The 15814-nt window shown below is 35.8% G+C and overlaps 1 protein-coding gene across 5 annotated transcripts in view; it reads right to left on the bottom strand.

Moving 5' to 3' along the window:
• The window catches only part of ZPLD1 (zona pellucida like domain containing 1), a 313221-nt gene that overhangs the window by 1371 nt on the left and 296036 nt on the right, over window positions 1-15814 (bottom strand). For all 5 annotated transcript variants that reach the window (XM_061193037.1, XM_061193034.1, XM_061193035.1 and 2 more), the window contains 4 exons: window positions 12680-12777; window positions 9654-9734; window positions 6058-6229; window positions 4890-4998 (listed from right to left, as the gene is read on the bottom strand). In XM_061193037.1, coding sequence (XP_061049020.1) covers window positions 4890-4998; window positions 6058-6229; window positions 9654-9734; window positions 12680-12777 — 460 coding nt within the window. The remainder of the gene's footprint in view (window positions 1-4889; window positions 4999-6057; window positions 6230-9653; window positions 9735-12679; window positions 12778-15814) is intronic.

Below are 15814 nucleotides of genomic sequence, written 5' to 3'. Positions count from 1 at the left end.
ATGAAAAGAAAAATCATTCCTGAACTTGCGTTGCAGTTTTATTTGCATCTGTTAAGTAAAAGACTGAAGCTATTGATTTTTCACTTTTCCCTGACAAACATAATAGATGCAATGAACACATTCACTTGGTTTCCCAGTTTTTGTTACCCATTTTGTAATCATATAGCAATTAACCCTTGAACATACACAATGAGTGGATTTTATATTTGTGTTTAAATACATGGGTGTATATGTGCCTGTGAGTGTTTGTTATTTGAACCATAAAATGTGTGCAGTTGGCTGTTTGATTCTGGAGTATAAATACTATTACAATTAACATGTGTGTAATTTCACACAGTTTACAAAGTGCTGTCTCATATGTTATCACATTTAATTCTCATAATTGCCATATGGTTTAGATATTATTGCTACTCCCATTTTACAGATGAAGAAACTTCCATCTGTCACAGCCTCCATGATAAAGTAAACATAAGCTTAAATAAAAGATCAGTTTCAGAGTCCCTTTTCTAAAATAATATAAACTAGCAAGTGTGGAAATATTTTTAGTAAAAGAGGTAAATATCTCAAACTATAAAACTCCAGGATTAGTATTTGAAATAATTGATGGGAGAACCTGGTGAGATATTTATAAAACATCTGATGCCATTTCTTTTCAGACATATGAGTCTTGGCAGAAATGATGGTTCTGCTGTTTGATCCTGAAGTACAATGTCCAAAATAAATAGAGCACTCATTCATAGGATTCTTTAGAATGGTGCAGTGCATTGCTATAGGACAAAAAGAAAAAGAAATACAAACTTTCATTATAAGACACCCTTAGGAAAATCCTAACCTCCAACCAATATCATCCTACAAGGACAATAGCTTCTCATGGAAATAGACGGGATGTATGCACTGTGATTAATTCATCCAAAAGATCTGTGTGCCCCTTTCCCAAAACGAGCTGCCTCACTGGAACATGGAAGAGAACATATAATGCTATAAAATTCCTTTTTAAAAGTTATTCTTTGTTTAGGAATTACATTTATTTGTTCTTTAAAAAAAGGTTTCTATTAAAGAATAGAAAGTTTCCTCCTATGTATCCCAAATTAAGCAAAAGTTCTATGATTGTATGCCCCCACTATTTTCTGCAATTTCAGGTTAACAAAAGAAGTCAGAATATCCACTCCTCTCTTACATTACCAAAGCACTTTTGTAAGAACAGCATCCCAGCTGTCATCTACAAGGACTTGGCTGTGCACAAAATCTCTGTGTGAGGACAAAGATGCCAAATGAGCCACATCAGCTGCAGGCTCCAGGACTCTGAAAAACTGAAAGCATCCTACCTTTGGTAGATGGCTGAAATCAGAGTGTGTAATATTTGAATATTGTTTGGAATTGTACTCGATACTGAATAAGCTTAGCGAGAATAAATTTATCTGTTATCTTCTGTTTCTGGTATCCTGCAATGTTAGGATCATTGCAATTAAAAGAAAATCAAAGAATTGTCTAGAAAAGGGAGGTAGAGATTTTTCAGGAGCTTTTTGTCACCACACACTTCTGTTTTTCTCTCACACCAACTTGGTCTTATACACACGTAGACTAAAAGAAACCTTATGGAATTCGAACAGATTGGAATTCTAAACTTGGTGAGCTCTTCAAAAAACATATAGCTAGCTGAGGACCCATAGGAGGAAAGTGATAGCAGCAATACCACAGCTGTTTAAAAGCCAGAAGTGGAAGATAAATTGTCATTCTCTGCTTTTCTCTCAAATAAGTAGGTGAAATAAATGGAAAAAGGGAACATCAGTGCAAAGATATATACAGAATGAATATTTTTCCTTTCTAAGCACAAACTACTTTTTTAAGTCTTCAATTTACCTATGTGGTAAAATGAACCACATATTTCAGGTTGAGAGCCTCAAAACTTTTTACTCTCCACTGGGTCATGTTCATTAATAGTCTATCTCTACATTTGAATTCTAAGATTCCCCAAGGGCAAAGACTGTGGCCTGTTCTCTATTTTATTCCCAGTTGCTAGCAGAGTGGCTGTCCCTGTAAGGGCTAGATAAATATGCTAGAATGAATTATTCAATGAAACTCAATGACACTAGTTGGACAAGAGTTTGGCTTGAACTTCTCCATATGAATTTTTGTAAAAAAAAAAAAATTAGGTACTACTATTTTCCAGTGATTATACCTTTAAATTTCCAGGATTGTACCCCATGATAAGCATTTCCCTACCGAATAGTTTTAGCATTTCAGAGCTTAAAATAAGAACATTTCATGAATTTTGAGGATTTTGAATTCTGAGGATATGAATATTTTCCTAAGTCAACTAAAAAAAGGATTAACAATGTTGGGTAAAAATAACCACAACGGATTTGACTTCATTAAAGTAAAACAAAACAAAACAGGAGTTCTGAGGTTTAACAACTTATTAAACTTGATCCAAGCCAGATGTCTAGGGGAAGGCGTGGTTCAGTGAGTAAACAGAGCAAAATTTCCAAGTGTCAGAGAGCTTTGAAGAGAGCAAATCAAGCCTGAAACTGGACTTGTCTATGAAAATCAGCCACAGGATCTGCAGAGATAAATTCTAGCTGAATTAAGGTAAAAAATAAAGTAAAACTAAGAGAAGAAGGTAGCCCTGGTCATTAAGCTGGACATTAAATTTACATAGAATTTGCCTGTGAATGGCTATAGCTTGATTTCTGAGTTGTATTTGTATGGAATTTAAAATTTAAAAATTTTAAGGATATTATAGTATTATAATGAAATCATTGTTACACATGGTCCTCTAGGCAGTGAGGCCACCATGATATCCAAAAATAAGGACCATCCTACTGCTATTTATCAAAGTTACAAAAAAAACAAATCCACAGAGAGTGAGAGAGAAATGAAGGAAGGTTAACCATTATCCTTTGGGGGCTTTACCGGTGGAGAGATCAAGGTGACTAGGAGAGAACCTTAGTGCATTGGGAAATAAATGTCATCTTTGAGGTGGAAACAAGTCGAAATTGGAAAGGAAGAAATCCAGGCATGACATCAGAGGTATTGTTATCAAAGGCATTAGCTCTTTGAGGTTTTAACATAGATATTTAGGATGACTAGTCGTGATGTGGAAGAAACCTATAAACCTGGATAGCTGGTGAGCTACAGTAGGATTAGAAACTGCTGCTTGGTAATCTTTACTGGGATTTGGAGATGTTAATAATTTTGGTCTGTTTTAAAATTATATTACACTAATAAATTATTTAAAATTTGTAATATTTAAATTTGATTTCGTCCAGGTAAGAAGGAAGCAAAGAAGTTAATAAGGAGGAAAAGTCATCTACTCAACATGGACAGAGATATGTCACTTTCAAGGTTCTTTTCTTATGGCAAACTGACTCCAGATACGCTCCATAGAAATACTAATATTTTTTATTGTGCCTACCCAAAAGTATTCCTAATTATTGGCAGCAAGAGCTGAGTTTCCATGCAGTGTAATTCTATGAGCTATTTCCGACAGCTAGATAGAGATAAGGATTGGGCCTCTGACAAACCACAAACCAGTCATTTTCAAACCATTCAAAACATACCAAACCCTCAGGGAGTACAGACTAAGTTTGAAATTTTATATTTAATAAATTTCTGCACTATTTAAAGGGCCTCTTAGGCTTTTTAAAAAAATACTAATATGTGTACACAAACACAAAGGAGTGAATAATTAAAGCAATTGTCTGGATTTTTCAGGCCCAAATGACTTTTGCTTAATTACCTCTTTCAGACAAAAGTTTCTTTTCATTGTGGGACAGGAGGCCCACAATTGAAACATAATAATAGCCTATGGCTATTATAAAATAGAGAAAAATTATTAGCATATAGTCCAAATCAGAATTCTGCTTTCCCTTTTTAGACAAATTTAGAACCATAGAGTTAGAAAGAATCTGAAAGGCTACTTTTTCAAACCCTTTATTTTAAAAATAAAGAAAGAAATGTTTGCCCAGAGAAGTGGAGGAAAATCCCAAGTTCCACAGCTTATTAGGACAAAAGCTGGAACTAGAACCAGTTTTTCAGACTTCAGTGTGTGTTGTTTACAATGCATGTCTGTTTTATCCAACTGATTCTGGATATCTCCAGGTTCACGCTTATAAAGCAGTATCCCTTTGGAGAGTGTGTGTGTATGTGTATATGTATGTGTATGGACATGCATGTACAAATATTTGTATACATGAAAATGTATTGTATAAACAATTGTGTCCATTAGAGTCATGAGCACAAATGAGTGCACTGGTGGGCGTATTTACATACTATTACAATTCAGGATCCTGGGAGGAAGCAAATGGTATTCAAACTAGCAATTTAAGGAGATTTAATAGGACTATTTATAAAGATGGAGGGAATTCACAAGAGAAAGTCAAGTTACCTGTGCTATGGGTTAAAGGGAGAGTTTCCAGAACTCTGAGAGTAGTTGAATGGAGAGAGTTGTCTGGTGGGAGCTGTGTGAACTTCACACCCAACCTCTGACAGCGCCACCTATTGGCCAAGTCCAACCAGAAACTACTTGGCAAGGCAGCCAGGGGATGCAGTTCACAGAGACCAGTATTCAAGGTCAGAGAGGGGCTGGGAAGGGCAGAGTGGATCCGGATGGGCAAATGAAATATGTACAGCACCGTATACTTTGTGTGTGTGTGTGTGTGTGTGTGTGTGCGCGCGCGCGCGTGAAGGGAAATGTGGTAAAGACAATATTTCCCTTAGTAAGTTGAATAAACAGGAAACTACCATGAAATTAAAGTTGTCTAGCAGTTTATCTTGTCTCACAGTTAATTAGTGCTCTTTAAGAATCACTTTGAGTTCTTCTTAGAAGCCAAGGAACAAGCCATTTTGGAACCGTCTATTACTACACACAGAAGGAGGAGCGCTCTTACCACTCCGAGTAATGATGGGCCCTGCAGAAAGGACAGCATTTCCAGAAGTGCTCTGGGGGCTCCAGGTGGTCCTCCTCCCCGCATCTCGCCTTTCTCTGTGGTCGCAAATCTAAGGAGTTAAGAAAACAAATGAAATTCCACACCAGCACAAAATTGTTTCTTTATGGCCATTTGGAAAGCAGATTCTTTTAGAAGAGATACCACATGTTTAATTTTATTCATTTACTTCTGTGCATTTATTTAATTACTTTGCATATAACTGCTACAGTATTTCTTATCCTGGCTTGGGCCGCATTTCTTATTTCCTCCCGTTGTAATTGTGCATTGCCTCATTAATTTACATAGCTCAATGGCTCTCCTGAAAAAGAGCTGTGCTTATCAAACTTTTCTACTTTTATTTCTCTCAAGGCTTTAATAAATCTTTCCCTGAAATGTTGGTCAGCACAGAGCCAAGGAAATGTGGAATCTCCATTTAACCCCAACTGATATAGCTACTTAGGACTAAAGCAATTAATGATTGTGAAGAAACGCATGAATTAAAGCACACATATAAACACACTAAAGCTATCTCAAATCAAAAAACATGACTGCATTTTTCTCAGGTTAATATTGCTGTAACACTAGGGGGCCTACTGTCTAGATATTCTACTCTGCTCCATAGCCCTACTGAAGGATTGGAAGTTCCCTGGTTACTCTGTTTCATGTGTCTGTGACTTTGACCATCCTTTGGCCTGGAGTGTCTCTTATACTCTTGGTTTTGCCTCTTTGGGGTTCATCTGTCTTCAAAGTCATATCTCTTCCACTAAGCCTCCCAGCCTCTCCTATTTCATCTCTCTCACAATGATGAATAATGCCTTTTACTACAGCCCATATATATGTCTGCCTTTGCACCATAACGTTTTGTCATATTTTATTTCATGATTATCTCATGATCCTAAAGGATAAGCTAACGGAATTCAGAACTCATTCATGCATCTCTGTATTCCCAGTATAATGCTTGGCACAAAGCGGCATTCAATAGATCTTTCCTGGATGAATGAAAAAATTGTACTTCAAACTATTTGACCTGATGCATATCCACTTTCTATGTAGAAATTAGTTCCTAACACTTGATAACTTTCAGCTTAGATCAATTCAACAGTTCAGAATAAAGTTGCTAAAAACATACTGGCATAAGGAAGGGGCAGTCATCAGCTCTGCAGAGCTTGGTAACACAGTGCAGGAAGACAGTGGACATTTTCTGATTCTTGTGTTTCACAAATCGGAACACTTCAAAGGAAAAGCGGCCCTGCTGGCTCCTGCCGTTTTCAATGACGGTTGTTTGAGGATCTTTGTCACAGCTACACGTTAAAGAATGTGAAAACGATATTACTGGAAAGTACCAACCCACCGTGACTTGTAAATTAATTTCTGCAGTATTAAGAGTACCCCATTACATTAAGAGCTAACAAAATTATGCCATGTTATAGATACTTAATAGGAGAATAAACTAACTCAACAGATATGTAAGTGACCTAGATCACAATATTTAAGCAGATCAGTTTCTGATTATAATATTATTATCAAATTTTAGAGGAATTATACTTTCATATGGTTCAAAAATCCAAACAGTATAAAATATATATAGCAAAAAGTCTCTCCCCACATCTCTGCCCTGGTCCATGCTCTCCCTTGTCCACACACAAACCTGCCCGTGGTGACCTCACATGTTACTGCAGCCTCACAGGGCATATGCAAATAGAAGCAGAAGCAATATATTCTCAATGTTCCCCCCTTCTTAAACAAATGATAGCACACTCTCTATATTGTTTTGTACCTTGCCTTTTTTTTAATTTAACAATGTATCTTAGAGGTCTTTCCATATCAATATTTAGAGAGCCTCCTTCATCTTTTTCCACAGTTGTACACTATTTCATCATGCACACGTCAGAGTTTATTTAACCTGTGCCCTATTTATGTACACTTGCATTGTTCTGAATCTTTTGCATTTTTACAAAGTAATAATGAATAGTCTTACAATACATCATTTTGAACATGTGCAGGGTTATCTATATATCTGTAGGATCATTCAACAGATTTTGCCACATCGCCCTCTATAAATATTGTTGCATTTTGTACTGCCTCAGTAATGTATAAAAAATACTTATTTCCCTCAGAGCTACATCAACAAAGTATATGTATGAAATTTTGGATTATTCCTTATTTGGTAGGAACAATAAACTATCACCATATAATATCAATCCACCTTTATCTTAGTGTGAATGGATGTGTGCATTTTTCATATATATTAGAGCCATTTGTGTTTCTTTATCTGAAAATTGTTTATGTTCCTTGCTCAAATTTTTATTGTACTGTTGGCCTTTTCCTTAAGATTCCTATAAATTCTTGGTTTTTAGGAAGAGTGGTTCCTTGTTTGTTACGTAAGTTGTAAATTGTTTTAACTTTGTTGTTTGGCTTTGGACATTCCTCCCAGTGTGTGTGTGTGTGTGTGTGTGTGTGTGTGTGTTTGAGCACAGAAATTTTATTTTTACATAATTTAATTTTAAATATTTTATTTTATGGCTTCTAGTATGTGGGCTAAACAGGATTTTCCTTACTCCAAATTTCTAAAGATATTTTGCGTGTTTTCTTCCATCACTTTTAAAGCTGTAGTTTTTACATTTAAATTAATCTATTTAAAGTTTATCATGGTATAATGAGTGAAGTACAGATCCTATGCTATTTTTTTTCTTAAGATTATCTACTATCCAGCACTATTTTTAAAAATCTCTGTCAATCCCACTGATTTGCATGTTACCAAACTCTGTCATATAGTAAATTCCCATGTTTTGGATCTATTTTTCAACTTACTACTCTAAATTTTTGTTTATGTGTCTAGCCTCACATAATGTCATACCCCTTTAATAACTTTAGAGCTTCTATTAACTGTAATATCTGGTAGAGCCATACCCTCCTCATTTCGATGTTGATTTCCCCCTTTCTTTGGTATTTTATGGATTTTTTGTTTATCCCTTTTTTCTCGATTCAGTTAGCTTGTGATTCTCTGTTCTTGTAGGTATGCATTTCTCCTGACTGTTTCTGGGATCTATGGCACTGGGACCCCTCAGCAATCACTTTTCTTCCCTGCTTCTCCTGCCACTTCTTCCCACTCTGCTTCCTGCCAGCCTTTTCCTGCTCTGTTTTGTCTTGATCTTAACTGCTTTTATCAACACTAACACATATTTTGGAATTTCTAGGTTTTCTTTTCCTCCTAATCTCACTGAAAATGGCATTTAGGGGACTTTTTTTAGTTATCCATTTCAGTCTCTATAGTTTCCAAGAAGAAAACTGAAAGAATTAAGCTGAAGCTATAGTCATACCAGAAGTCTGATGATCTTATTCTAGATTATCAATACGTAATCATTATAGAAATTTTGGAAAATAAGAAAAATGTCAAAACAAAATGATCCACAATCTCACTGTGCATAAATAACAAAGGTGAACCTTTTGATGTATTTCCTTATAGTCTTTTCTATCATGTATTATATAAATGAGGTCAACTGTACAATCGTGTATGCTAATTCTTTCATTTCATATTTTAATACATTTAAATTTTAAAGAATCACATATTTCTAAAGATAGAAATATCAAGAAGACAGAAGGGGAGGAGATAAAATAGAACCAACTATTTTTTTCTATTTTATAAATAATTTTATATGATTATTGTGTCTGTGTGAGCTCTCAACTTACTGGTTCTCCATAATTCGCCTACCCATTTCCTTACTGCTGAACATGCAGTTGATTCTCATGTTTTACTATTTTAAATAGCACTGATAGACAAGAAAGTCATAAATATTTTAGAATATGCTTCCCAGTTCACAAAAGTAGAATCAAAGGATATGAAATCTTTTAAGGTTTTTTGATACATACTGATATTTTTTCCCAAAAATGTTAACCAAATTAACACTTCCAGCAATAGAATATGTGTCAGTTTGATCATACCCTCTGAGTATCATCTTAACATTGATTAGCCAGTAAAACTTATTCTTTTGGTTTCCCATCATATTACTCCCATCATGTGTCAATAAGTGGCAGTGATCAGAGCCAACTGCATTTTATAAGCATGATTAGAAGCCATTGCTTGACTCTCAAGTCTGTTCTCCTGTCCGATAAAGATGCTGAAAAGGAACTGAGATGACTGAATGTTTTTATGATCAATGTCCCCTTTCCCCAAATGTAGATTACATTCACTCTATCACTGTCTATTGGGGAATGAAGTTGAAGTTATTGGCTCTGATAAAAAAGGAGTGGTAGGCTGTATTACACTTTCATATTAAATACTGATAAATGAAGAAAAGCATTTTGAGGTTTAAATTATCTAGCCCATTACTTTAATTTTGTTCTCCTTTTGACATACCATGAGACAGTCTAGTTTTGGAAAAATAGTATCCTCTCACTGCCTTTCTCATATTGTCAATAGTACCCTAGCCATGCTTTTCCTAAGACAGTGAAATATTCCCACATGACCTAAACATGAATAAAACATCTTTGATGGAGCAAACTTACTTGTAACTGTCATTCAACAACAGCCTTATCAGCATTTCATGTTGAAAATTGTTCTTCACTTTTATAGTTCCAACTATATAAGGACTAAAAGTTCAAAATGTAAAACTTTAAATTTAAAAGCTATAAAAGTACCCTATAATTTGTTTATCTGACTTAGCTTTTCTATTTTAATTATCTACAGTAGGATTATTGTTATCAATACAAGACTTAGACACTTACCTAAGGAAGAGATCATATCGAATATCATCATTTGGGTTCCCTGATGGGGTCGTGTAGCAATAATCCATTAAGACATTCCATCTGCAGGAAGAGGTAAGAATAATCTAGAGTCAGAATCTGCTTTTGGATATTAGTTACTAATCCAAGGTAAGTAGATATTGACAAACATCTTATCCCAGGGAACATAGTTTTATATTATTTGCAGAGACTTCTTGTTTATTCAAATTTTCTCCTAAACTCAAAGTATTTAAAAGTCTGCAACAAATTGCTGCAACACATCAAGAATCACATACAACCAAGAATAAAAATGCCAAGAAGACAAAAAGGGAGAAGGTAAAGTAGAACCAGATTTCTAGAGTGTACTAATCTCTTCAGGATGCAATGTTTAAATAATAATACATGAGAAACCCAAAGTAAACTACTTACATGCTACAATTTTTTTATTATGGCAGAAATGGATCTTTACTTTTGAATTTCCTTTCAATTTTGATCATTCTGGATTTTCTAAGTGTCAAATGAAACTTGATTGATTTCGTTATTTTGCAGAGATGTTTCTGGAGATCGTTTTATATAATTTTGGCCCAGATTCTTATGGGGAGAGTTTGTTTGTTTTTTAATAAACTTTTATTGACGAGTAACACATAGAAAATACATGAATCATAAGTGTTCACAAAATGACTGCATCTGATTAATCATCTTTCAGATGAAAAACATAGAACATTCTGGTATCCCAAAAGCTCTCCCCATGCCCTCTTCCAGTCACTACCCCTCCTTCTTTATGGGAAGAATTGCTATTTTCCAATAATGACATAAAGTGGGTGTCACCCTTTAATCCTTGTAATTTGTGGGGTTTTTTAGATAAATTTATGTATTTATTTATTTATTTTTGGCTGCGTTGGGTCTTCGTTGCTGCACACGGACTTTCTTTAGTTCCGGGGATCGGGGGCTCCTCTTCGCTGCGGTGCGCGGGCTTCTCATTGCGGTGGCTTCTCTTGCTGAGGAGCAGTTGTGGCACGCGGGCTCCAGAGCGCAGGATCAGTAGTTGTGGAGCACGGGCCCACTCGCTCCGCGGCATGTGGGATCTTCCTGGACCAGGGCTCGAACCCGCGACCCCTGCACCAGCAGGTGGATTCTTAACCACTGCTCCACCAGGGAAGCCCCCTTGTGATATGTTATTTCTATTTATTAGCATTTCTTTTTTTTTTTAATTTAGGCAAATATGTAAAATATATGTATTTTTACATATAGGCAAACCACAAAATATAGGCATTACCTTCTAAACCAAAAATTGGAGTACATGATTTGATATACAGTTTGACAGGAGGCAGAATATGTGAAATCATCCCTCTCTTGGAGAATCTGAGGTCTATGGCTTCAGAAGGTGTGGCGATTGTGGGTGGGCGGGCATTCAGGTGGGAAGAATAATGTGAACAAAGGTGTGAAAGAACAGAAGGGGGGCTTCCCTGGTGGCGCAGTGGTTAAGAATCTGCCTGCCAATGCAGGGGACACGGGTTCCAGCCCTGGTCCGGGAAGATCCCACATGCAGCGGAGCAACTAAGCCCGTGCGCCACAACTACTGAGCCTGCGCTCTAGAGCCCGCGAGCCACAACTACTGAAGCCCACATGCCTAGAGCCCGTGGTCCACAACAAGAGAAGCTACCAAAATGAGAAGCCCGCGCATCGCAGCTAGAGAAAGCCGGCGCGCAGCAAGAAAGACCCAACGCAGCCAAAAATAAATAAATAAATAAATATTAAAAAAAAAAAAAAAAAAGAACAGAAGGGACTAGGAAGGTCCTGGAGTTCATGGGGAGCATCAGGTGGGAGGGCTGAGATGTGAGCAGCACAGAGACACTGGAAAATCTGGACAGGAGTCTTAGGTGCTGACATTTTTGAGAGAGGAGCAGCAGGGTGAAGGAAGGTCACAATCCCCAGTCTGGCAGGGATGTTTTGCGGTGAATGTGCTAGAGAGTGCAGGAGGTGGTTTGAGATGCTGACAGCTGGACCAGAGGGTGGCTGCATGGGTGGAAGAATAATAGACATAATAGGAGAGGTACTTGGGAAGGAAAACTGAAGAATAAGATGGGGTGAATTCCTGAGAAGTTTTTTGGACATTTAAGGTGAGGTTACGTCACCTTAATATAGGGTCGAGTTTCCCATTTTGGAAACTGGGAGAACAGTGGTTCCACTGATATTCTTCTTTTCCTTTAAATACGTGTCTTTTCCCTTGATTAATCTCACCCCATTCTGACTGCTGTCTTGTTTGGAGTGATAAGGATGAGATGGCACTAGATCAGGGCCAGGAACACTGGGTAGGATTTGAGCTGGCAGAAATAAAATGGAAGGGTGTGTGTGAGGGAAGAGGGTGGTGGTGGAGAGAGAGTCTGGTCAGAGGCAATGGCATAAACCTTGCTATGTTTGGCAAAAATGTGTAGCCATGGATGGCGAGAGCAAAATGTCTGTACCTGGTTAGGGCAGGAGACATATTAAAATCCCTAGGGGCGTGGCATCAGGCCTATGACCCTAACTACTTTTTTTTTTCTTTTAAATAATTAATTTATTTATTTTGGCTGCGTTGGGTCTTCATTGCTGTGCGTGGGCTTTCTCTAGTTGCGGCGAGCGGGGGCTACTCTTCGTTGCTGTGTGCGGGCTTCTCATTGCGGTGGCTTCTCTTGTTGCAGAGCACCAGAGCACGGGCTCTAGGCGTGTGGGCTTCAGTAGTTGTGGCTCACGGGCTCTAGAGCACAGGCTCTGTAATTGTGGCACACGGGCTTGGTTGCTCCGTGGCACATGGGATCTTCCCGGACCAGGGCTCGAACCTGTGTCCCTGCACTGGCGGGCGGATTCCCAACCACTGCACCACCAGGGAAGTCCCCCCTAACTACTTCTTTAAGAGCCACTGTTTAGCATTTCTAAATGGAATGGCAATGCCAATATTTTTTTTAAAGTGAATGAGCTAACTTTATGATTCATGAGGCTTTAGGCAGCCAAAATGTTTTAACCAACAAAAGATAAGGGTTTGAAAATACCTGCCGTCCAGATTAGTGGCTTGTACAGCTGCAAATACTTTGGTTTTCAAAGGTAATCCTATACTCGGGATAATTAACTGCTGACTGTAGGTTGAATCCTAATGATGAAAAAAATAAGCAATTAATCCATCATTGCCTTCCCAACAGCACATTTACTTAAGACAATAATGTCCTATAAAAGAAAAGGGGGCAAATCAACATCAATTTACAGAACCAACTCCAAAAAGGACCTAATTAATCCTAATTAATCCTCTAGTTTTTAGCAGAACTGTTCTTAAATCATATCCAAGTAACAAATTCATGCATAAATCTTTTTGTGTCCATAGTTTATCATTTATGATGATTAATGTTCAGTGTATTTAAATTATATGTAATGGTTATTAGTCAGAGGTTAGTATTTAATTTGTCTAATATTCAACTATCAATATTCAGTTTATTTAAATTCATATTCCAGTTATTTAAATTATATTAGTGGCTAATATTCAGTTTATTTAAATTATATCTGCTTCAGTTTAAGCCCTTTGCCATTGGAGTTGTAAGTCTTTACACTTTAAATAATATCTCATTTACCTAGAGTCACTTAAGTGGCAATTTGAAATTACCAAAATTTAATAAAAAACCTAAAAAGAGACCAGTATGGTCTCTGAGTTGCCAAAATGCATGCCCTGGAATTCCTGTACTAGATTACATGGTAAGGACTTATAGAAGGGTGTCTTAGGACTTCATTTCTACCTTTTACCCTAAGTTTAGACCAATTCTGGAGAGTTTATTCATATCACTTCCCAATCTACAGTAGATTAAAGCAGCAAATTAGAAATTGAGAAGTGACAGCTTTAATTTGATAGTAAAGAAAAACAGAAAAAAATGTAGAATAAAGAAAAAACTTCTCAAAATCTAAGCTGTCAAATCATTTAGCATGGAGGCAAATTGTTTCCCCCAAATTCAGTAACTCTGAAGATAATGCTATTTTGCAGCAAAGGGGAATTTTTAATGTTCATTATGAAATCTCAGCATCATCAAGCAAAGGCAAAATACAGAGCATACTCTATTTAAGGTTGGGAAGAAAACAACAGATATTGAATTTTTTAAATTAAAACAATAATAATTTGGATGCTTCACTTTTGAAAAAGTTGCATTCATGTGGAATATTTCATTCTCAAATAAAGCCTGATAAATGAGGGATTATATGCTGTACTTATTTTCTATATTTCTGTGATAAATGATAATAGCTCCTCTAACCATTTCTGATAGGTAGTATTTTTATTTCATTATCTTTCTGGCTCCCTTTTCCAACTTCTCCAAGTTATCCACATTTCATTAACTATACAGCTCTTTCATCTTGTATTTGCATCAATATTGTCCAGAAGAATGCTTACTTTTTTTTACAAGTATTATACTACAAAGTCATTTGCAAGTGATATGACTCAGCTGTGGTTTAATCATGACATCAAATTTATTCTTCTAAAAGGTAATCTTTTGATTTTATTTTGTTTAGTTGCCTTTACTCCTGTTAGTACAATATTGTCCCTAAAATCAATTATATTTATTTTAAATTTTTTCTTCAACTTTAAAAATAATTCATAATTAACATAACCCAGTTTTAGATTTACTCTGTTTCTTTATCTGCTCAGAAGACACTATTACTTAGGTACAATTCAAATTCACAAGGTCATCCTCACTTTCAGTTTCCACAGAGGAGAAAACTGATCTATTTATACCATGCAAAAATAAGGTCATAGTTCAACTTGAAGTAAACTCCATATATTAAAATCACATAGTCAATAAATGTCATTATTTATTATAAGTAAAATTTTCCTAAGTACATTCACTGAATCCCAGAACACATAGAAATAAACAATTGCACTTTTTCCCAAGTAACTAACCATAGAATAAGAGCAGTAGGTATGTAATATAATTTTCATCATTCCTAAGGGTTAGAAATCACAAACTTTGCATGTAAAATAGGAAAATATGGCCCCCAATGGTTGTAAAATAATACTTAGTTTGAAATGCTGCAATAAAGTTATATTTGGGTAGCTAAATGTTAGTGTTCCAAACAAATAATAAATATGGTTTGGATCAATTCGTCAAAGTATACAGAAATTTTTTCAGTATAAATTACTATTTTTTTAATGTCCTGTAAGATGGCAAAATACTACAATGGTGCCATGTTAAGAAACTAGTTTGGGGCAGTGAAGCTCTCCTGTATGATACAGTAATAATGGATGCATGTCATATACATTTGTCAAAACCCATAGAATATATAATGTGAAGTATTAACCTAAATGTAAACCATGGACCTTACTTAATAATATGTCAGTATTGGTTCATCAGTTGTAACAAATATGCCATATGACCCATAATACAAGGTGCAGATAATAGAGGAAGTTGTATGCAGGCACTGGAGGTCTATAGGAACTCTCTGTACATTTTAGGTCAATTTTTCTGTAAATCTAAAACTGCTCTAAAAAAATTAAGTCTGTTAATTTTTAAAACACTGGTTTGTAGGGAAGTGGTTGAATTTTATTAAATAACTGGTTAGTAAATAACTTTTAAATTTTAATGTATTAATTCAACCATTAGTAATACTTTCATTGCAAATTAGTTAAAAATGAGAAGGATTTTGGCACTATGTATTTCATTTATATTCTGATATCAATTACTTACTATAGAATTAAAATCTTAAGGTTATCATCAAATTATAGACTTTTACTTGGCATTAAGATTCTAGAAACTCTTTGAAGGATTAGGTCTAGTTAGCAACAGGACTACGATACTATTTCTAATGATAAAGGAAAGAGCTTAATAGCAAAGCTCTCCTCAAATTCACAGTTCTAAATTTTGATTTTCTGCTTTTCTGCTGAGAGAATAGTTTAATTTCACAGAAAATAGTGGTATCCTTAAATGTCATGTGAGTATGTTTTTCACTTTTTTAGGATCAGGAATTCTCATCTTTGTTTCACTCAATTATAACAAATAAGATTGAATCCAAACCATTCATCGCAATTCTACCTGAGGGACCTTACACGTATAAATTAACAGAAATGTTCCGATTTAAAAATACTGCTCACAACAATAATAAATATCTGGCCATACTGGGAATGAATACTGACCCATATTTGCTGAGTATTGTAA

The sequence above is a fragment of the Eubalaena glacialis genome, chromosome 6 (genome assembly GCF_028564815.1).
Source record: "Eubalaena glacialis isolate mEubGla1 chromosome 6, mEubGla1.1.hap2.+ XY, whole genome shotgun sequence".
NCBI lineage: Eukaryota > Metazoa > Chordata > Mammalia > Artiodactyla > Balaenidae > Eubalaena > Eubalaena glacialis.
The sequence above is the reverse complement of the archived record's forward strand: the minus strand, read 5'-3'. Positions and strand labels throughout refer to the sequence as shown.